Below are 24,570 nucleotides of genomic sequence, written 5' to 3' on the forward strand. Positions count from 1 at the left end.
GGTTCTGTCTCTGCTGCAGTTACATTCTAAGTAGGGAAATAGTTCTGTAGTATCTCAAGGTCGGTACATTATTTCAAGAAAAGTATTTTGTTACGCTCCCCACCCCCTTTTACATCAAAACTGGTTGATCTTCTTGAGCAACCTCTTTCCTTCCATTCGCTTTCTCTCTTCCTATCTCTAAGATTCACAATTTTTTAAAAAAATGCTTTAGGTCCACTACCAGGTTTGTCTGATAACAGCGCTATGGCGTATAATTGCAATGTTGAAGAGGTTATGTACGTTGTTGTTTTAAGTGAAACTGAAGCTGAGGGTTTCTGAGTTGATCCATCTTTCCTTGTGCGCTAGATAAGAGTGATGTCACAGTCTCAGCGAAGTTGTGATACCTCCTTGATAAGACTTTACCAAGGAAAGAGGAAGAAAAGAGGCATGACCATGCGAATGCATTCATTTTTCCAGATTGCTATAAATCTTCACAAACACAAGAGATTCTACATATGCTGAAGGTCCAGAACAACACATACAAAATGCTGGAGGAATGCAACAGGTCGGGCATCATCTATGGAGCCCTGATGAAGGGACCCAGCCTGAAACATTGATTTTTTATTCCTCTCCATTGATGCTGCCTGACCTGCTGAGTTCCTCCAGTATTTTGTATGTGTTGCTCCTTAAATTTACATAATATTGTCTTTATTAAAATCTAGTGAGTCCTATCTTCCCTTGCCCAAAAAAATGTGATTCAATACCTGGCATCTGTATACCCTTCTGGAGCACCTGTCTCCACCTGCAGTTTGGAGTAAACACAATTAGCCCTTAGTGGTGACACTTGGTCACAATACAGCACATCCTGCCTTAAGATATTAACATAGAAAGTAGAAATCTACAGCACATTACAGGCCCTTCAGCCCACAATGTTATGCCGACCATGTAACCTGCTCTAGAAACTGCCTGGAATTTCCCTACTATAGCCCTCTGTAACGATAAGGAGCTTATTATATTAATGACCGGAAACATAAAGCAGTTATTAATGTATTGGCTCACTATGCACAATCAATTTCAACACTGGATTATTGTTTAGTGTGCTAGGTATTGGGAAGGAGCCACACATGAGGCTGCTTAAGAAGCTATGAGCCTTTGGTATTGCAGGAAAGATTCTAGCATGGATGAAACAGTGGCAGATTGGCAGAAGGCAGAGAGTGGGAATACAAGGAGCCTTTTCTGGTTGGCTGCCAGTGACTGGTGGTATTCCACAGGAGTCTGTGTTGGGACCGATTCTTTTTACGTTGTATGTCAATGATTTGGATGATGGAATTGATGGCTTTGTTGCAAGGTTTGCAGACAATATGAAGATAGGTCGAGGTGCAGGTAGTTTAGAGGAAGTAGAGAGGCTATAGAAGGAGCACATACAAAATGCTGGAGGAACTCAGCAGGCCAGGCAGCATCTATGGAAAAGAGTAAACAGTTGATGTTTTGGGCCCAGACCCTTCATCAGGCTACAGATGGACTTAGACAAATTAGGAGAATTGGCAAAGAAATGGCAGATGGAATACAGTGTTGGGAGGTGTAAGGATATGCACTTTGGTAGAAGAAGTGAAAATATTGACTATTTTCTGGAGAGAACAATACAAAAAAAAACTGAGGTGCAAAAGGACTTGTGCAGGATTCCCTAAGGTTAATTTGCAGGTTGAGTCTGTAGTGAGGAAGTCAAATGCAATGTTAGCATTCATTTCAAGAAGACTAGGTTATAAAAGCAAAGGTGTAACGTTGAGACTTTATAAAGCACTGGTGATGCTTCACTTGAGTATTGTGAGCAATTTTCAACCCCTTGGAAAGGACATGCTGAAACTTCCTGAAGGTTCAGTGAAGATTCACAAAAATGAATCCAAGTTTGAATGGCTTGTCATATGAAGAGTGTTGATGGCTCTGGATCTCATACTTGGACCACATCACAAACGAGCAGGTCCGCAAGGCCATTCAGCACCACATTGGCCCCCATGAAGACCTTCTCACAATGGTGAAGAAAAGAAAGCTGAGATGGTACGGCCATGTAACATGATCCAGTGACTTGCAAAGACCATTCTACAAGGAACTGTGGAGGGGTAAGGAAGGAGAGGCAGACAGAGGAAAAGATGGACGGACAACATTAAAGAATGGACAGGGAGAACATTTGCGGTGACCCAGGCTCTGGCACACAACCATGACAGATGGAACAGACTGGTGCAAAGCTTGTCATAACGGCGCCCCAACGACTTCACCAGGAGTTTAGGGCGCAAAGCAAGGCAAGGCAAGGCAAGACCTGTATTCGCTGGAATTCAGGAGAATGAGGGGTGACCTCATTGAAATTTATCGAATAGTGGTAGGCCTTGATAGAGTGGGTGTGGAGAGGATGTGTCCTATGGTTGGAGAGTTTAAGACATAGAGGGCATAGCCTCAGAATAGAGGGCCATCCTTTTAGAATAAAGATGAGGTGATTTCTTTAGCCAGAAAGTGATGAATCTGTAGAATTCTTTGCCACAGGCAGTTGTGGAAACCAAGTCCTTATGTATATTTAAGGCAAAGGTTGATAGATTTTTGATTGGTCAAGGCATGAAGGGATTATAGGGAGAAGGCAGGAGACTGGGGCTGTGAGGAACATTGGATCAGCCAGATGAAATGGCAGAGCAGATTAAATGGGCCAAATGGCCTAATTCTGTTCCAATATCTTATGGCCGTATGGTATTAATTTAGCTTAATCTTTTCAGTGTGATTTGAGGTTCAAATATTATCAGCTGAAACAACTGTTCAGGTGAGTATGTTGGACTAGTTACTCTGCTTTTTTTCAAAGGAAGAATTTTAGCATAAAAATATATTCATATAGGAAAAATATAACCAGCACAAGGTGATTTAATTGCCTATGTATGAGAGTACAGTCATTCCTTGGAATTAGTCAGATCTAAATGTCAGACTGCAGTTATTTTTATTGAGGAACTAAACAGACTTGAAAAGACTGAGAATGTCAGTGATGCATACCAAATGAGAAAAGTTCAGTGTAATCCATAATGCCACTAATTTATTACGAGCAATCTCAGCTTTGTTCAAGTTCTGAATACTTAAGGGCTAAAAATACAATGTATTTCTTCCTGATTCAAATGCTATAACTGATGTCTGTCTCAAAGAAAATAATCTTGAAGTAACTATCTCCTATGTATTTCATTTCTAATCCTTCTCCTAATGTCCTGTAATCCTGAGGTTAATTATTCATTCTGGATTTATTGTAACAGATTATCTACTCAGTGCCTAACCCAATGAGTTTTCTGGATGTGAGGATACTACTCGTTGGACTTAAAATTGGAGGGACTGATGCTGATACATAACTCAAAAGTAGAAAGGATTTAGTCTAATTTATGAATATATAATTCATCTTGGTGTAACATAATGGGCCAGATTTTCAACTACCACAAGATATACAGCTATGTGCCCTTGGACTAAGCTGTTTTCTCCAGCGAATTCCCCAGCACGGTTTCCCTCGGAAGCTGGATTCCAGGACATTACCACACCCTGATTTATTCTCGCTTAAGTGAGAGACTACATTCCCAGAATGATCTTGACAGTCAGTAAAATTAGTCCACTGATGATGCCATAGCCTCTGCCTTCCACGCCATCCTTTCCCACATGGAAAATGATGTCTCATACACCAGGACGTTGTTTATCGACTTTAGCTTAGCGTTTATTATGATCAGCCCTCAGAAGCTGGTGAGTAAGCTGTCCTCGTTGGGTCTGAACACCTTTCTATGTACAAAGGAGTAATTGGATCTTGAACTTCTTGACAGAAAAATCAGTCAGTCCATGTTGGCAACAGCATTTCTAGCTCCATCATGCTGAGCACTAATGCCCGCCAGGGCTGTATACTCAACCGGCTGCTGTTCACGCAACTGACACATGATTGTACTGCTAGATCCAGTTCCAACTGAATCATCAAGTTTGCGAGTGACACAACAGGGGTAGGTGTCAACAACAATGATGATGGAACAACGTACAGAGAGAAGGTAGAGTGGCTTGCAGAATGGTGTGAGCACAACAATTTGATTTTCATTGTGGACAAGACTGAAGAGATGATTATGGACTTTAGGAAGGTGCAGGCTGATCACTCCTTGCTGCACATAAAAGTCTCGAACATGGAAAAAGTTAGGAGTACTAAGTTTCTGAGAGTGCACACAATGGACGACCTCTCCTGGTCTCTCAACACCACCTCTTTAGTCAAGAAAGCATGACAGTGTTTCCACTTCTCGAGGAGATTGAGGTGAGCGAGGCTTCCCCACTCCTCCACCCCCTGCATTGTAACCAATTTTTACAGAACACAATTGAGAATGTCCTGATCAGCTACATCATTGTCTGGTACGTGAAAGACAAGTGACCACAACACCCTACAAAGGATCATGAGGGTTACCTATCCGAGATACTTACCAAGAACACTGCATGCACAGGCCCCCCCCCCCATTAGCATTGTCAATAATTGCTCCCATCCATCCTACATTCTCCTTGACTCTACCATCAGGCAGGAGGTGCCGCAGCATTAGGACTGTTAAGATGGGAAACAGCTTGATCCCCCAGGCTGTGAACTTGCTGAACTCCCTGCCATCACCCAGGCCTCACCACCTATGAAGTGCCAGTAGCGTTATACTGTTTACTTTTGAATTTGTGTTGTAAATACACCGTATTATTTATGGTAATATTACTTCATATGCTGTGTATGAGTTATTCATACTGTGTTGTGCACCTTGATCTGGAGGAATATTGTTTTGCGGTTATACGTGAACTCAGTTGAAATGACAGTAAACTTGAACTAGATCTAAAGCCCAAGCTCCTCAGGGTCACAGAGTATCAATCTGGCCTGATATTGAATATTGTGAATGACTTTGCCATTCAGAAAGACTAAAGAGCTAATCTAAAGCAAGATTTGTACTTATTTAAATGCTAAAATAAAACTCGCAAACATACAAAACAATACTTTTGTACAGTCTGGATGAAGGGCCTTGATCTGAACATCAACAATCCATGTTGCTCCAGGTTCCAACGTCTACAGTGTCTAGTTTCTCGTACTACATTTAAACTGATAGATTTAAATAAAAAACATTATTTGCTTATGTGCTATGGGCAGGCACTACTTTCTTTTGATTCCAGTGGGGCCCATTGTACTTTGGCTGGGTTTAACCTCGTGTATTCTCAGTGGGCGGTTTTCCCATTCAATGAGTTGTCACAAAACAACAAATTTCATGGCATATGTTAGTGACGATAAACCTGACTCTGAATCTGAGAAATCTGGAACAGCAGCACAATCCAGGGGCAGCCAACTGCACAGGGTGGATTGTAACAAATTGTCACTATTGACTTACAGATTCCTGCTTCAGACTTTGGGATTTTGCAGGGAAAATTGTTTAATTCCCAGAAGAAACACTGCAGTGCTATTGGAAAATATATCAGGTCACATTCTTACTTCAGAGACATTATTAAAGCATCTTTCGGTATTTTCACACGATTGTATCAAATGGTGGAAAATGATAATAATTCTCAATTGCAGTGGTGTGTTTATTTCAAATTTGGAAAAGCTTTTCTTCTAGTGTGTGATCATTAAAATCAACAACACAGCGTTAAAATTGCCTCATTTGTGTTTAAGGCAAAATGATAGTTTAGCTTCGGTTGCCCTTGCATCTGTCTAATATAGCGTTCAAAATAAGTCATAAAAGGATTGTCTCTTTATTCAGAACTGTTGTACTCCAGTGCCAGTTTTGCTTTGTATCCATCCCACATTAGACATGCTTAAAAAATGCTTATGAGATGTAATAAAAAACTTAGCAAAATTGACTAGCTTGGACATCTCTAATCAGTCAGATTCAGTTGGCTGGATTGTTATACTGGAATGGATCACCACAGGTTAAATAGACCTTGTAATGCTATATAAATATTTTCTTCCTCAGGCAGAGCCACATACAATGGATGCCCTATATGAATTATTGTCATTGAATTGTCTTTAAAGTTATTATTTTTTTTTTATTAATACAGTCCAATCCAATTAAAAACAGTGGCACAGGTAACCCTGCTGTATTACACTCCAGCAATTCGTATTCGATCCTGACTTCCGGTATTGCCTGAACAAATTTTGTCCATCCTCGTCCCTGTGTCCCATGTGTTTTTTCTGGGTGCTTTGGTACCTCCCATATTGGAAAGATGTGGTGGTTGGTACAGCAGGTTAATTGACGACCAAAAATTATCCCTAGTGAATGGGGTGGGAGAATGAGGAATCTGTGTGAGAATAGGTCACAGGAAAAGGAGGAGGAAATTGGATTAATGAGATTGTTTTGAGGGCTGGCATAGATTCGATAGGTTGAATGGACTTTGTTGCAAAAGGATATGAAAAATACCTACAAAATGAATAACAAAAAGAGGAAGTGCTGAAGATTTTCATCATCTATAATAGAGGCAACAATTCTCAATCCCTATATTGCCTAACCTGTTGGATATTTTCAGAATTTTTCTCATTTTGTGTCAGATTTCCAGTAACTATAGTTGTTTTTTGTGTTTTCTTTTCAAAATTAACAACGTGTTCATTTTTATTGTGTGTAAATTTAGTGAATGCATTTAGAAGTTTGAATGGAAGCACAAGAAGTAATTCATGGTTCACTGTTCTGCAAACATATCTGATCAAACTGACTACTCTTCCCGTTTTACTTCCAGGATCTATCATATACACAGAAAGTATGATTTGAACAATCACTTCTTTAAGTGTATGCAATTGCTTTGTTGCCTTACTGGATGCAATGTTATGTTCAAATAAATATTAGCAAGCCTAATTGGGGTTGAGACGAATAATAAATCAGCATTAATGGAATGGCAGAGCAGTCTTGATGGGCTGAATGGCCTGATTCTGCTTCTATGTCTTATGGTTTAATTTGACATTATAAATTAATTTAAATATGTTAATTTATAGTAAAGATGCATTGCTTACTTGTTACTTTTTTTAAGCAAACTCTGGCTGAACATCTCACCAGCATATAAGAGTGGGCAGGGTTCCTTCTGTTCCAAGTTAAAGATAAAGAAAATAATAAACAAGTGGCAACTCCAACAAAGGTGCAGGTGCTGCAGCCTCCTTCCAGCACCATATATTTTGGAAAGTAAGTAAGTCAGATTGTGATGATTGTGGTGGTAGTTTCAAACAAAACCACTGACATTGAGCCATTCAGAAACCAAACACTTATATGTCCAGGAGCCTGGGATGTCCTGCCAGATCTGAATTCATCTTTGAGCCCCATTCCTGGATACCCTATGAAATCCAGCAGTGGGGCAATATCTTGCCACGTGTTCTAAACATTATGCTAGGGATTTGGAACTAAGATGCCTTCCCTGGTCAGACCTGGATCAGGATCTAATACTATACTGGGAATTCTTCAATTTTAATGGGAATTATAGGTATGTAGATTAAATGGCAAAGTATTAAGTAGGGTTTTAATTATTTTGTTCAGTCCAATTATTTTAATTATTGGTAAATGTTAATGCATTTTAATAAAATAATTTTCAAAAAAGTTTCAAAAAGTTCCTAGAGAAGCAAAATGGTCCCTAATTAAAAACTGTATTTCCACTTAATGGTACCTAAAATCTTGCATTGTGTTTTAGATCACATTTCTATTCCTTGGAATTAAAATGAATTCTGCAGTTTTAATTTGTCTTAGCTTATTTGTTTACTTAATTAATGCTCTTAAATGGAAAGTTCAGAATTTTACAATAATATCTCAGTGATATGCAATTTCTTGAGGGATTTTGGCATTGGTGTGATAATTAATATATGTCACCTCTGAACCATTTTCACATTTAAATTGCAGTTTTCTATTTGTAAGGTAATAGGTTTCATCCAGAGCTTTGAACACAATCCAATCGTGTTAACTTTTATATATTGCAATTAAAATAGAATTTGAGCATCTGAAATATAGTGAAGTGCAGTGCGTATAAATTATTCTCTGAGCTTTTCAAAATGCTAATTATGAATTTTGTGTCTTTTCCCATTTGTGGATTTATACTTCACTTAAACTTAAAATGTGATAGGAACCTCCTGTGTATGCAGTCATTCATGTTGAAATTATGTCTATCTGACATTTGCAATTTGTTCTAGAAACGTGGGTTATTTCTGCTTGATATGATCAATTTTTTTTATTAAAAACATCAATTACTAGAATTCTTATTGAAATTACATTCTTTTAGCAATAGCTGATGCATAAACTGTTAAATGTTTTGAGTAACACAAATATTAGGTAAATACACACAAGCCAGGGAGCACCGACATTGTGGATTAAAATTCATTTCAGAATAACACCATAGGACTATTCTTGTATTTATCAGTGAAAATGAAACAATTCACACTGGATCAGTTGCACTAGTGATGTCTAGTTTAAGGCAAGATGTTGGTAAAGATTTGAGAGTGCTTAACCCCTACATTCTGATGATAATATGCCAAGATCTTGGCTTCTTCTCTTTTCTTCACACTGATCGTCAAAGATATGCCACAGACATAAGATGCCTCTTGAGAAGCTCTCTGTAATCTCATTAGCTGATGTTCTGGTTGGACAGCATGCAGAGAGCTCTTCTGAATCTCTGATTGTTAGCATCTGTTTGCTGCTCATGGTAGAAACCCATGTAATCATCTGATTTATGTAATACACTTCTTCTAGGAATGGCTTTGGCCGCAAGTAGCAGATTGCTGCCCCATATTAGTACCTGGAAAAGAAGCAGGTAGATAGGAAGCAGATCCATTAAGATGTTGAAGCAATCTAGAATAGAGAACAGCACAGCACAGGAAACATGGGAGCAGAATTAAGCCATTCAGCCCATCAAGTCCATAATGGCTGATTTATTGTCCTTCTCAACCCATATATCTGCCTTTTCCCCGTTTCGTTGACACCTTTTCTAATATAGAACCTATCAACGCCGCTTTAAATATACCCAATGACTTGGCCTCCACAGCCATCTTGACAATGAATTCCTAAGATTCTTGCTAAGGAAATTCCTCCACATCTCTTTTCTAAAGGGATGCCCTTGTATTCTGGTTCTAGGCTCCTCCGACAATAGGAAACATCCTCTGCACATCAGTCATCTTGGCCTTTCAATATATGATGGGTTTCAATGAGATCCCCCCACCCCCCATACTTCTAAACTCCACTGGGTATGGTCCCAGAGAATCAAATGCTCCTCATATGTTAACCCTTTCATTCCTGAGATCATTCTTGCGAACCTCTTCTGGACCGTCTCCCACGTTAGCACGTTCTTTCTTAGATAAGGGGCCCAAATCTGCTCACCATATTCCGAGAGCAAATGTTCTTTCATGTACTTCAAAGCATAAATTTAGGCAAAGGAATTCAGAGATTAGGATCCCTCTGTCCAAGGAGTTGTTGTTCTGAGCAAAATAGATGTACGAATTCAGTTGAAGGAACTTGAACATAAAGACTTTAAAAGTCCAATTTTATTTTAGGATTTATAAATAGGGGCACAATGTGTGAGCAAATAATATTGTTAAATCTTTAGAAGGCAGTTGTTAGCTTGCAATTGAAATAGCGTGAGCAGTTTTAGATAGAAAGCCAAACAGCATTTACAAGAAAATGATGACAAGATTTGAAAAATTATCATTATAGGAGACTTTATGTCCTGAAACTACTTCCATTGCCACAGAGTATGCTTAGAGATTGAATTATTTCAAATTTTGTGTTATGTTGGGTTGAATAGGAAAAGATAATTTCCGTTGATTGGAAAGTGAGTGACAATGAACCATCAATTTAATTTTGTCCTTATAAAGAAGGCTTGAAATTCTTTATACAGTGTGTTGTTTAGAATGGAAAGCATGCCCATAGGAAGCAATTAAGACTGTGAGACTATTTCACTTTTTTAATGGAGAAGAAGATAAATATTTGGAGCAGACATTGATACATAGCCACAGGCAAAACCTTCTTAAAGATCTGTTGTGGATGTGCTGATACAAATGCCTTCTTTATGTGCTATACACTTCTGTTATTCTAAAATAAGGTCTAGCATGGCTAAGTATGCTGTTGACAGCAACATTCTTCCTTGTATATACAGACATCCCACCCTGCAAAAACTCATTTCAGGGAGGTAGTATCATCAATTTGCGGGAGACTCCCAGAACTTCTGGGAAAGGTGGGTTGTCTGCAATAGAGTAGCTCCTTAGCAGCTAGCCAGCTAGTTTAAATAATGTTAGTTATGCTAATGAACGAATGACACCTGTTAAACTTACCTCAACATGTCTTTTACAGTCTTAACCCACCATGGGCAATAGAAAAGTCACTGTTGCAAACAGTGCAGTGAGCAACACTGTCATTATTTTGACCCCTATTAGGCAGGGGTACACTTTAGTGTAGTCTGGGGTGACGTACGTTTTATATTTTCTTTTTTTGGAACTCTTTGCCATGGCATGCTCTCGCTCCCTCTTTCGCTCGCGCTCTCTCTGTCGTGGTCGCTCGCGCACTCTCTCACGCTCTCGCTTGCTTTCTCTCTCGCTCTCTCTCACGCGCGCTCTCTCTCTCTCTCTCTCTCTCTCTCTCTCGTGGTCGCTCTCGTGCTCTCTTTTGCTTTCTCTTGCTCGCTCGCTCTCTCAAAAAAATTGATTTCCGTGATATTGTATATAATTTACGGGCATCAGGGAGCCACTATTAATATGCGGGAGACTCCAGGAACTTCTGGAAGAGGTGGGATGTCTGTATATATACAATAATATGAATACAAGTAACAAGTATTAAAAATCATCATAAAACTGGACCAGTGACATTATTTCCTACAAGGATTTTAAGTGCCGTTTTGTCAGATTCCTCAATTTACAGCTGACTTCTTAATTGCTTAAGTAGAAATGTGATCAGCTGGCTGAGTCCTGTGAGATTTAAGCCCATGCCTTTTGAGGCCCAACTAGCAACTACTGTGATGGGCAGCCTTTAAAATCTAGCTGTAAAGAATAAACAGGGCTGCCTATCACAGTAGTACTTAAAACCACACTAAATTCTGCATCTTATTCAAATTAGGATTAGCACACATCTATTTAGTAACACAATCCATTTGATTTTACGGTTTACCTGTATAAAAACAAACAGGTCTCCAAGTTGGCACAGGGATACTAATATCTTTGTAATGTCTCCAATTGGTTGCTAAAGTTTTACATGGTGATTTTACAGGCCTTAGGCAGGAGCAGTCAGAAAAATAGCAATTTAACCTATTTTGGCTTGTTAGCTGAGGTTTAAATGTCGGCAGAAATGACAAGAGAACTAAAATGCTAATCTTCCAACAGGGCTTTTAAAGTGCTTTTAAGAATCACAGAGCTCTTTTCACAGCAGAAGGTAATTTGTCGTCGAAAATCTGTGGCAATCCTGTAGAGGCATCCAATGGGTCCTTTCCTCGCACTATTCCCACAGATTTTGAAACTAATTGAATCATAGAGCCAGATGGTATGAGACAGATTAATTCGCCCACCATGTCTGTGTTGGGTACCCATCTGTTTTGCCCCATCTTGCAGTACTTGGCCTCTAGTCTGAAGTGCCGAGGTCATATAAGTGCTTGTCTAGACATTTCTTAAATGCTGGCAGCAACTTTACTTTCACCACTCTCTTTGGCAGTGTGTTCCAAGTACTCAGCATTCTCGGGGTGAAAAGTTAATCCAAGTTCCTTTTAAATTAATGTATGGATCTACCTCTACCACCCTTCCTATTGACTGGCACCATTTGTTTAAAGTGTTTTGCATGAGTCCCCATTATTCTCAAGTTCTCCGAACTAAACTTGAAAGCTGAAATCTCTCAACCTTGGAACCATTCTTGTACATCACTTCTCGCTCGTAAGTTATGATGATCAGAATTGGGAACAATAATCTAATTATGGTACTTTGATGACTGGATGTGATCCTGTATCATTAGCTCTGCATGCACACACATGTAAAAAGTCCATTCTAAATTCCAGAAAATGTAAATGTGATATGGCATCTCTCTTTATTCAAAGTTTATACATTTTTGAATAATAGTATTTTATTCTAGAAACATTGATCACGTTAAAACAAAAAATGTACAACTTGGATAAGGTTGTTTTTCAAAATGTTATTTAATACAGAAAAATTGTTCATCGGCCATTAACATTTCTTATTTTTCATCCATAAATGATCATCTTGGAGCTCCATCAGTATCATTTCTTAAGTGGAGCTTAGATATCTTTAGCATTTCGAGCCATGAATCATAACATTTCACTATTTCAACAGTTAACCCATATGCATTCAGATCTTTCTGAGTGGACGCTCTTGCTGTTAATCTAGGACTTGTATAATTTTGCAAATACTTGTTTACTTTCCAGCTAACACGGTAAAAAATATCATGGACTGTGGCAACTATTATTGTGGAAAAAACAAAGTACTGATCATGGCTATTGGTCTGTGCTGCAGAGGTGTGCAGACAGCAGATATCATTGACTGCATAAGTTTAATACTGGCCTTGTAGAATACCTTGTTAAGAAAAGGATGGCATAGTAATTACAGCATTTCCATTTTCATGTTCTTCTAAGGATGCAAAGTTTGTCGAGGAACGCCGTAAACAACTCCAGGAGTATCTGAGAAACATAATGAACAAAATTATACAGACACTCCCAGAGTTTACATCCAGTCCTAAGAAGGAGACCCTTATAAATCTACTTCCATTTTGTGTGTAAGTATTGAGCTGCTTTTAAAGAAAATACATTTATGTCTTTTACACAGAGTACATTTCTGGGGTATTTAGAATATATACTGTATGTAGGCTTATTTTCAATTGTGCTGTTTTGTTTCAAATAATTCACATTTTTCATTCATAGAAAGTAATATCCTGTTATTGCATTTGAAAATTATTCCCACAGCCTAGCTCAGTGCCTGTTTCAGAGAGCTATTTAGAGGAGTACTACACATAATTCTAGTCTGATTCATCGTAAAACTTCAGTTCTGAATGCAATTACTTTTTTGATTTGCACAATTTTTTTCTCTCCCTGTACATTGGGTGCTTGACGGTCTATTTTTTAACAGGTTCTTTTGGGGCTTCTTTGTGTTGTGGCTGCCTGTAGAGAGACAACCCTCAAGGTTGTATAATATATATATACTTTGATAATAACTGTACTTTGAACTTCGAAATAGCTGATTTTTCCTGTAATTCTTGCCTGCAGTAGGTCGTGGCATCCTCTGATATATTACATTTTATTGCCTTCTATTCGTTTAAAGTTTTTACCTTTAGTGTCTGGGGTTCCACTTTTCAGGATATATTGTGCGATTTTATTCTGAAGTAATAATTGTCATTTGGATAGCTGGCAACTTGAACTCATATGTCTTAAATCAGCATTAATAATGTATAACAAATGGCATTTATTGTGATACTAAAAATCTGAATGCTGATTAAAACATGAGGCAGAAAACTGTATTCTGAAAAATTCATTATCATTTTTAGTACATAATGATCTTTGGAGAATATGGCATTTAACATTTAAATACTGCCCATTGGCTCATTCTGTCAAGTTGTGTGTTTTGCTTTTTTGTTGTGCTTCCAAGTTTTATTTCTGCCATAAAACCCAATATGCTTGTTGCACCATTGTAAAAATTTAAATTTACACTGATCTGCCAGCGGCTATATTTTCATGAAGGCTTTCTTGATGCTGTTTTTACAATATAAATTAATTTAAAAACTAATTTCCAAAGTAAATAAATAAATAATCATACTCTCTCTGTTTTTTTCTGGTCAAACACCATAACAATATTTATCAAACATTTGTGAAGGAATTCTTTAAATTCGGTCCCTTCAAGACATCCCTTTTATGCAAAATAGTAATGCTGAGACTATTTAGTCTTTAAAGTTCAAAGTAAATTTATTATCAAAGTACATATATGGATTTTCATGAGTCAGTGAGGCTTTCCACAAAATCTCTTTATGTAACAGTACATGTTTCAGGTATGCTGACAGTATAGCTGGCCCATGTTGACCTGCTAGACCACACTGATGTTGGTTTATTTTAACCTGCCACTGGATTTGAAGCTTTACAGAGGTGGTGTTATCAGTATCTGTGAGGTGTTTTGAAGTGCCTGCTGTTGAGAGCCCACATTTCTGAAGCATACAGGAAAATAGCATCACTGTTGTGAGTAGACTGTATGTACAGTAATGGGTGTGAGGTTTTGATCTTCAAACACTCTTCATCAGCCAGCCAAAGACTGGGTTCGTGCATTGGAGACAGTGGTGCGTTGTTATTGATAACTGCTGTGGTGAGGTAGAGAGTGACCCATGTTTCCAGGATCTCATCAGGGTCTATTGTTGGGGAGAGATATTGAGGACGATAGGGTCGATTTGTCTGAAGGATATTTAATATAAGGGGCATTCCCTCTAATACTTTAGAGAATAAGTCAATAGAGTTCATATACTTAGCATACATGTGTGTACCTACACAAGTGTCATCGGTCAACCTTAGCATTATGACCTCCATTGGTTCTGAAATGGAGGTGTTGAAGATTAGTTTCCTATTAATGGACTCCATTCCGTTATGCAGTTGGAGGTAAGGTGAAATGTTGCAATTTAGAGGTTGTGGAGAGATTTGAAGTGATATCAGCAATGAAATTCGTCACCATCCCCAGTTCACGGAGGAAAAAAGTGCTTGAAGATCAGGATCTTAGTTGAGAATACATCTGTGGTTAATCTTTTGGTTTAATTCACTGCTTCCTTATCATGCGTGAAAGGATTAGAATGAAGAAGACACTTTGAGTGAAGCCAAATTTAAGAATGAATCTCCACGATTCCTCTTTGGGACAGGTTTTCGTCAGGTTACCAAAGAACTTCTGCAGTGGTCGACGATGCTCCTTCTATCTTTCTTTGTGCTGTCACGTAATAAAAGTCATGTCTATTTTACTTGTTGATGGGCAGAATCTGCCCTGTGACCCAGGCCACTGCGTGAATCAGTTGAAGTTAAGCATTGCAATGTTGTTTCTTGTAGCAGGCAGGAGGCAAACCATTCTGTAAGTACTGCAGCCAAACCAAGCTCCTTTCTTAAAGAAGGTCATAGTTAGGCATCTCTGAGTTCTATTGATGCTCCCTTCCCTTCTCACATGAAGACAAATTTGTGAATTCAGCCAGTTGTACAAGTTCAATATGCACTCTATCCAGATACTGTGGTTGTTCTTCAGCAGGTGTATACCTTTACAATCTTTTCTTGGGTGGGTGTAGTGGTGGGTTGGAGACCGAACAGAGCATCTGAAATGTTATCTTTTTTTTTTGTTCACAGTCGCTGCCAAAACTGTTATTTCTTTATTATTCTACTAGAAATAAATTGACAATTTATGCTTAAGGAATCTTGTGCACATATTAGTTACCAAGTGGCCTTTCCGCTGGTTATCATTTTTTTTTCTGCACATGTGGTCATAGGTCTAATTACTAACATTTCCCCATAAAATTAAGATCAACTGTGATAGATAAATTAATTCCACCCTCTATCCTTCAGCTAATACTCAGTTTCTTATCCCTTCTCCACCTAATTCATCTGCCCAGCATCCACATGCCTCCCACTGGGTTCCCTCACCTAATATTCCCAACTGCTCACCCTATTTCCCTTATTTGATTCCACGCTGCGCTTTCAGATCCCATCATCTGCAGCCCTTTATTGCCTCCGCTATCATCTTCCAGCCTCTTGTGCTATTTCCACCCATCCCTCCTCCTTCTGTCAGTCAAATCACCTCACCTGGACCCACCTATCACTTAATGGCTCTTGCCCTACCTGTCCCCTCTATATTGGTCATCTCTCCTTTACTCCCTCAGTCCAAATGTACAGTCTTGATATAAAACATCAGCTATCCAGTTCGCCCTGCAAATGTTACCTGACTGATTTAGTTTCTCCAGCAGTTTGCCTTTTGCTCAAGATTCCAGTATTTACACCCTCTTGTGTCTCCAATCTTATTCTCTGGGATATAACACAGTGATTTTGTTGTGCAGTTTGATTTAGGCCATGTTATATGCTACATTGCCTCTGCCCAATCAGTTAGTTTATATCAGGCAGGAGATTTTTTCCTTCACTATTTGAAAGTTTGAAATAGTTTTAAGGTAACTCAACTGTAGCTCTGTGTCTGTCTCCCATGTCTCTGAATCAGAGAGCTTCAATTCAAGTCACAATTGAAAGACTTGAGAACCAATTCCCCCCAAAATTTGGCATTAAGTGGATGGGGCATTGTCTTTGAGGTAATGCATTAAAGCAAAAGCTCTCTCTTTCTGAAGTGAATGAGAAAGACCTCATGGTATTGTAAGAGAGAAACTTCTCCAAAATGGTCTGGTTAATATTTATCCTGAATCGATATCTGTAAAACTTAGTATCTAGTCATTGTGACATGCTGATGCAGCCATAATTCTCAACAAAACTCCAACCAGTTTTGAAGTACAACATTATCAAGAAAATTGGGGCATCCTGAAGTTGGAAAAGTGTCTTTTACTTTAAAGTTCTATTCACAGCAAGCTTTTGGATTGTTTTCCAGCAGCCGTGAGCACAGTCAATAACCATGAGCACCATCTTACCTAGTATCAAGTGACTCTTCAAAGTTCAAAGTATATTTATTATCAAAGTACTGTACATAAATATCACCATCTACTACCCTGTATGGTGGCCGGTGGTTGAGTGGCGTGCGCACCGGACTTCGAGGCAAGTGGTTCCAAGTTCGAATCTGGCCAAATTGTTGCGCACTTTCCATCCGTGCCTGGTTGAGAGTCGAGCTAGCTATTTAGCCTTGTTAAAAAAAACAGACAAGTGCCTCAGGAACAGCAAGTTTGCTGCCTGATGCACCACAGCAAGAATACCACCCTGAGATTCATTTTCTTGCAGGCATTCATAGTAATGAGAAAGGAACACAGTAGAATCAGTGAAAAACCACACACAGTGGAGCTGGACAGTCAACAAATGTGCAAAAGGCAGACTAAGCAAATACACAAAGAAAAGAAAATAATAATAATAAATAAACAATAAATATTGAAAACACGGTTCTAGTGTTTTTAAAAATGAGTCATAGGCTGTGGAGTCTGTTTAGTTTTGGGATGAGTGAAGTTACCCTCTCTGGTTCAAGAGCCTGATGGTTGAAGGGTATTAACTGTTCCTGAGCCTGTGGTGTGGGACTTGAGGCTCCTGTACCACCTTCCTGATGACTACTGTGTTGAAGAGTGCATGGCCTGGATGGTGGGGGTCCTTGATGATAGATACTGCTTTCCTGCAACAGCACTCCTTCTAAATGTGCTCAGTGGTGGTGAGAGCTTTACCCTTGATGGACTGGGTAGTATTCACTACTTTTTCCAGTTCTTTCTGTTTAAGTGCATTGGTGTTCCATATAGACGCCTTTACAATTTCAGGATGTCCCAACAAAGTTATACTTTTTATTACAGTATAATTGGTTGTTATTCTGTTCTGAAATGTGCGTGCAACATTGGTATTTATACAGACACCTTTACAATTTCAGTATGTCCCAGCAATGCTGCGCTTAATTTACAGTGTAATTGTTAGTTGTTTTGTTGAGAAATGTGGTTGTAACAGCAAGAGACCCAGCCCAAAACATCAACTGTTTCTTCCCCACCGTAAATGCTGCTGGGCTTGCCGAGTTGGAGAAGATCCAGTTTGCTCCTCAGGCAGGAGGTGATACGCTTCATGACCAGCCTCCAAAGGCACTTCATCACTGTGGATGTAAATGCTATGTGACTTGGGACTAGGGATTGAGTTTTATGGAGTTTGTTTCAGGATAAATATTGGACAGAATATAGATATCTGAATTCTGGATAAAGGTAATTTGGGTAGACACCCTGCTACTGAGTGAAGAAGACATTGAGCAAATTAAGTTCAAAGATGACAAAAAACATTAAAAGAAAAAATAAGTCAGTTAAGGATAAAGCCATGGGTGCTTCTTATTTCTTGGTGCTAGGGATGTGGGGAGTGAAGCTAGTCTCCTGCCTGAGCAGAATGCCAAGGTATTGCACAGCATGGTTCTGTCTGAGTCAGTAGCCAAGATTGTAATGGAGACAGTGATGAGTGAATGCAGTTTTGAATAGAGGCCAAAGAGGATGGTTTGATGTGCAGATGAAAAGAAGTTTGACACATCCACAGCAATTTTGGGTTATGATGCTTGACAGTGGGAGCTCATTATTGGGTTTAGAAATATGGTAAAGCAATAGAATTGAGTGACATTTACATATGTCTTGTGGGCAAGTCACCAAGGAGTAATATGTAGGCTGAGACTGTTGTCCACTTTATAGTTGCTCCCTCTGAATCCTTCATTGTACATCTGCAGAGTTACAATACTGGTCATGTCATGGCAGTGCGAGCTCACAATGACATAACTAAACTGATATTTATATGTAAGAGGCACGAAGCTAAAATATTTGGAGAAAAGCAAGAGATGCTGTAAATAAGCTGCTGTGAATTTTACAGACAAATTAACATTTTGAGTTTTCATTGGAAACAAAGAGATAAAGGGAATCAATTTTTCAAAATGAAGAAACAACAAAAAAGAATAAAAGTAACTGCATGATATTTAAATAGTAATTGGGGATGGTTAAATGACTGAATGATTTTAATGTGAGATAATAGGAGAAAATATGAAGTGTATTGCATATAGAGAAGATACTGAGAATTTGTGAATAATTCAATTCAAGTTTAACTGTTATCCAACCATACATGAGTACTGCCAAATGAGACAGCATTACTCTAACGCCAAGGTGCAAAACATAGTACTGACAGTCACACAGCACAAAGCGCACATAGCACATGCAGTACAAGATAGCAAGCATGTAAGCATATCAGTGAGATACAGCTACACAAAAAAAGTAATCCAGCCATGAGTGCTGCATAAATCTGCTGTCAGTCACACTACAGTTTGTCTTCTGCCAAGCGAACACTGGGGGTTAGCACTGACTCCAGCCCAGATGCCACCCCTGGTGGAGCACACTGGCTCCGATGCCTCTCTCCTGGCGGCTGTAAGCAGGCAACACCACGGCTTGAGGCCAAGTCCTTGGACATACAAGATAGCAAGCACATACAAGATATAAATAAAATACAACCATGCAAAACTAATATATATGGGGAGTTAGTGGTAAGGAGTAACATGGTTTGCACATTGACTGTTTGTCCATCTTTGTATATAGCTTTTCATTGATTTTGTTGTGTTTCTTTGTATCTACTGTGAATGCCCACAGCAGATTGAATCTCAGAGTAGTATATGATGGCATATATGTACTATGATAATAGATTTACTTTGAACTAAAGTCAGAAAGGCAACAAGGTGAGACTGACATAGTAAAACTGACACCTAAGAAGCAATAGGTGGGCTCATATTAAGAATGGTTTCCTACAAAAGATCAACTGCTCCAACACCACCTTCCGAAATGCAGTTGGGCTCATCACTTCATTAGCAGTCCCTGTCCGTACAGAAGTGGCAGCTAATGTTTCAAATGAAGGAAGTCATAATTTAAAAGCAAATTGTAATGTATCTAACAATAAAGTTCTGAATGGAAATGAAATGTTAGAAATTGAAATGGAATTGGAAATAGCTGGGAGTCCTCAGCAACTTAGACAGCATCCACAAAAAGAGAAAGAGTATTAATGTTTCAGGTCAAATGCCTTTCGCCTAATGTTTGATCTTGCAATGAACATCAGTGAAGCTAACATTGAACACCAAAAAATATAATTTAGAAGGTGATGGAGCACAATTAGTCTGAAATGAAAACAACCATACAAACTCTACTCAGAGGGTGACAACTCAGTTTATTTCTAGGAGTTTGTATTTTTGACTTAGATTCTTTAGGATTTTGCTTCTTATGCACATCAAATATCTCAGGTATCTTGACGCCAATAGAGACATTTGAGTCATTTACCCAGATTTCTATAAGACCTTTATAGTGGCTTGTAATAAGTCAAAGTCAAAGTAAAATTTATTGTCGAAGTATGTACATGTTACCAAATACAAAGGAATTTATGAAAATTATGCATAAGGAAAGACGGGCGAACAAGCAATGTGCAGATTGTGGTAGGAACCCACATTAACTGAAGTCAGCAAGGATCCCTGGTGTCCTGGCCATTATTTTCCCTTATCCACAACATTAAATCTAATTAACTGGTTAATTTTTATTGCTCTTTATGAGATCTCAATGTACATAAATTTATCATCCCAAAAACAATAGTGATTATGCTGTAGAGTTAATTAATTGGCTGTGAAGCTCTAATGCACATTCTAAGGACATAAAATTGCAATGTATATTCTTATTTTAATTCAATAACAGTAGTTTTTAATCTAGTTTCTGACCGAATTGCTTCTGTCACATTCAATAGAAATTAGGTGAATGGATCAAAAATGGAGGGAGGTGATAGCATTTTTACTTCAAAGAATATCCCTAAGGTAGAAATGGACAAAACTGTTGTGATAATTATTTACTTGTTTGTTTATTATTATGTTTTATTTTATTTATTTATTTTCTCTCTCTCTCTCTCTCTGCTGCATTGAACTGCTGCTACTAAGTTAACAAATTTCACGTCACATGCCAGTGATAATAAACCTGATTCTGATGGCAATTTAAAATCCTGATATAGCCTGCCCCAGTGTTGGCTTGTGTGGAACTGAGCTATGCATCATGACGTGAAGTAATTGATGCTGGGCACAGGAAGAAGATGTTTGATCTTAATCAGTTTAATGACATGATCGGTGTTACGTGATTTGTTGGACATATTAAAATCAATTGTAGGCACCTCACTTGACACTGTGATAAAAATGGAATTGTTATTTATATGCTGTGATTACAGTATAATTGCTTCAGTTTGAGGATGGTGCAATTGCGTTATTTACAGCTGGGACTAACTAGTAATCACGAGCTGTGGTTAAGCATAATATTCGCTCTTCAGTATATGTGCTGATAGTGCATGCAGAGTTCCCAACTAAGTAGGTAGAAGTAAGTACAGATAGACTTACTTACCAGGTAGCAAGTTCACTAGTTATCTCTGCTAAAGCACAATACAGATTTGAGGGAGCATTGATCCAAGAGCTACAGTTGTTATAAAATCTTCACAACCTGATGGTAGGGGTAGTCTGACAATGACATTTAAGTATACAAAATCATGGGCTATAGAAAGGGTTAATGCAAGCATGCCTTTTCCACTGAGTTTGGGTGAGACTTGAACTAGAGGTCATAGGTTAAGGGAGAAAGGTGAAATATTTAAGGGGAACTTCTTTACTGAGTGGGCTAGCTGGTGGTGTAATGGCATCAGCGCCGGATTTTGGAGCGAAGGCTCCCAAGCTCGAATACAACTGGCTGTCTTGCACGCTTTCCATCCGTGCTGGGTTGAACATCGAGCTAGCAACTTGGCCTCGTAAAAATAAGAAAGCCTGCTAAAAAAAAACGCTGTCAATGACAGCATCCCGATGACTCCACTCAGAGTTAAGGGCTTTCTGCTTCTTCTTCTTTACTGAGTGGGTGGTGCAAGCGTGGAACAGGCTGTCAGAGGAAGCAGATTTCAACATCCAAGAAAAGTTCGGATAAGCACATGGATGTACAGGTTGATGTGAATAGGCAGAGTAAGAGTCTGGCATGGGCTAACCAACCTGTTTCTGTGCTGTAGTGCTCTATGGCTTTATGATGTCAAGTAGACAGCATGGTCACTTTGTTGCCATGTCCTCGACCAGTCACTATTCTGCTCCTTGATAATTGGCTCAGCCAGCTCCCAGGTGGCTGCAGTTTATAGATGGTACCGTAGGTCTGAACTCTTTGATCACAAAAAAAAACACTTCAAATGCTCTAGACTGAATAGGGAAACAGGAGTGTGCAGATAATGTGCACTTGCTGATGTATAATGTTAGGTTTTTACATATGATTACCTTCAGTAAATTATTTGCCTTCATTACTTCTCTGTAGGATTTGTGCTCTTTTTCATTCTTAGGGTATTCCCTTGTTTATAATTTTTGATTCCGTTTCTTAGCCCCCCAGTGTACTACCTCTACCTTTTGAATAAAATATAGTCAATTTTGGGAAATATGCCTAAAGGTTAAAAGAAAAAAGACTGCTTCATTAAAACACCAGCCTTATGGGATTCTTTAAGCTATTTGACAAATATACTGTATTTGCCTTCATCAGTTTTGTTTATAGAAATCTAATGCTCATGTGGTATCTGTGTGGAACAACTGGGAGCTCAGTAAAGAATGAGCAAATTCTAGAAACTACACCATCTATTGAGTCTATTTGCTTTGTTCATAAATAATAACCTATTAAATACAACATAGCACATTCATCTTCATTACATGATTCAGTATTTTCACAATATTGACACAACATGTTGCAACCTTGGTCAATGGAGTTAGTCTAGACTTCGAACCCAAAAAAGTTTTTTGGGTTCAAAGTTCAAAGTAAATGTTATTATCAAAGTACAGATATGTTACCATATACAACCCTGAGTTTCATTTTCTTGAGGGCATACTCAGCAAATCAATAGAATATTAACTGTAACAAGATCAATGAAAGATCAACCAGAGTGCAGAAGACAGCAAGGTGTGCAAATGCAAATATACATAAATAACAAGAACATGAGATAATGAGATAAAGAGTCCTTAAAAGTAAGATCATTGATTATGGGAACATTTCAATGATGGAGCAAGTGAGTGTAGTTATCCCCTTTTGTTCATGAGCCTAATGGTTGAGAGGTAGTAACTGTTCTTGAAACTGGTTGTGCAAGTCCTGAGTCTCTTGTACCTTTTTCCTGATGGCAGTAGTGTGAAGAGAGCATGATCCAGGTGGTGGTTTTCTCAAATGATGGATGCTGCTGTCCTGCAACAGTGTTTCACGTAGATTATGCTCAGTGGTTGGGAAGGCTTTACTTGTGGTGTACTGGGCCGTATCCACTACCTTTTGCAGGATTTTCCATTCAGAAGCATTGATGTTTCCATACCAGGCTGTGGAGCAGCCAGTCTATACACTCTCCACTAAATATCTATAGAAGTTTGTTATGCTGAATCTCCACAGACTTGAGGAAGTAGAGGCGCTGCTGTGCTTTCTTCACAATTGCATTTACATGGAGGGTCCAGGACAGGTCAGCTGAAATAGTAACACCCAGGAATTTAAAGTTGCTCACCCTCTCCACTTCTGATCCTCATATTAGTACTGACTCATGGACCTCTGGTTTCCCTCTCCTAATCACTTCTTTGGTCTTGCTGATATTGAGTGAGAGGTTTTTGTTACGACACCACTCAGCCAGATTTTCAGCTCCCTCCTGTATGCTGATTCATCATCACCTTTGATTTGGTCCACAATGGTGGTGGTATCACCAAACTTGAATTCGCCATTAGAGGTGTGCATAGCCACACAGTCTTAGGTGTAAAGCAAGTAGAGCAGGGGGCTAAGCACATGGCCTTGTGGTGCACCTGTGCTGATAGAGATCATGGAGGAAATCTGCATTGACTGTGCTCTACCTGTGATTAGTGTCCCCTTGTCTCCCAGACCACTTCTCCCATTCACTCTCTGGCCATTCCATAAAAGCTATAAAGAATTTTGATTAATGATGCACAGTGAAAGAAAATAGGAACAATGACAAATAATTGCAAAAATTATTCAAATCTATTTAAAGCTACAAATAAAATTATTTTCTTATTTAATTACAGTAAAAACAATTTGAGAGCATATATTAGTAGTTCAACTATTCATTACTTCATTGGTGCTTCGCTTTTCAATGAGATGGATGGGGTTGGAGCACTGATATCTGCTTCTCAGTATCAGGCTGATTGTCACTCAGGAGTCTCAGATCTCCACAATCAGTAATTTGCAGTTGATTTGAAAGAAGTTGGTGACTGTACTGAAGCCATATTCCTGTAAATAAAATGCGGAAAAGTAATAAAGAACATCTTGACCTTTTCCAACTGTGCAGGATAGTGTTCAGAGATTTCTTTTTGTAACCAAATGTCTTGATTTGATTTCTTTGAATCTCTGCTTCAGCTCAAAAGTCATCTTGTGGTGAAATCAGTTCTTCCTCCATCCTTCCTGTTAACTCCTCATTACAAGTGTTCAGGAATGGATTGATTATCCAATGTGGAATTCAAATTGAGAGAAGATCTTGAAAAGCAACACACACAAAATGCTGAAGAAACTCAGCAGGCCAGGCAGAATTTATGGAGAAGAGTAAACAGTCAATGTTTTGGGCCGAGACCCTCATCGGGACCAGAGAAAAAATGATGAGAAGTCAAAGTAAGAAGGTGGGGGGAGGGATGGAAGAAATACAAGGTGATAGGCAAAACCGGGAGGGGGGCTGGGGTGAAGTAAAGAGCTGAAAAGTCGATTAGTGAAAGAGATAAAGGGCTAGAGAAGGGAGAATCTGATAGGTCAGACAGAAGGCCATGGAAGAAAGGGAAGGGGGAGGAGCACAAGAGCGAGGTGATTTTGCAGGAAAAGAGATAAGGTGAGAGAGGGAAATGGAAATGGGGAATGGTGAAGGAAAGGGGGTGCCATTACTGGAAGTTTGAGAAATGGATGTTCATGCCATCAGGTTGGAGGCTACCCAGATGGAATATAAGGTGTTGCA

The 24,570-nt window shown here is 38.9% G+C and overlaps 1 protein-coding gene across 2 annotated transcripts in view; it reads left to right on the forward strand.

Moving 5' to 3' along the window:
- The window catches only part of snx29 (sorting nexin 29), a 548,890-nt gene that overhangs the window by 478,223 nt on the left and 46,097 nt on the right, over window positions 1-24,570 (forward strand). For both annotated transcript variants that reach the window (XM_072268842.1, XM_072268844.1), the window contains one exon: window positions 12,562-12,701. In XM_072268842.1, coding sequence (XP_072124943.1) covers window positions 12,562-12,701 — 140 coding nt within the window. The remainder of the gene's footprint in view (window positions 1-12,561; window positions 12,702-24,570) is intronic.

The sequence above is a fragment of the Mobula birostris genome, chromosome 9 (genome assembly GCF_030028105.1).
Source record: "Mobula birostris isolate sMobBir1 chromosome 9, sMobBir1.hap1, whole genome shotgun sequence".
NCBI lineage: Eukaryota > Metazoa > Chordata > Chondrichthyes > Myliobatiformes > Myliobatidae > Mobula > Mobula birostris.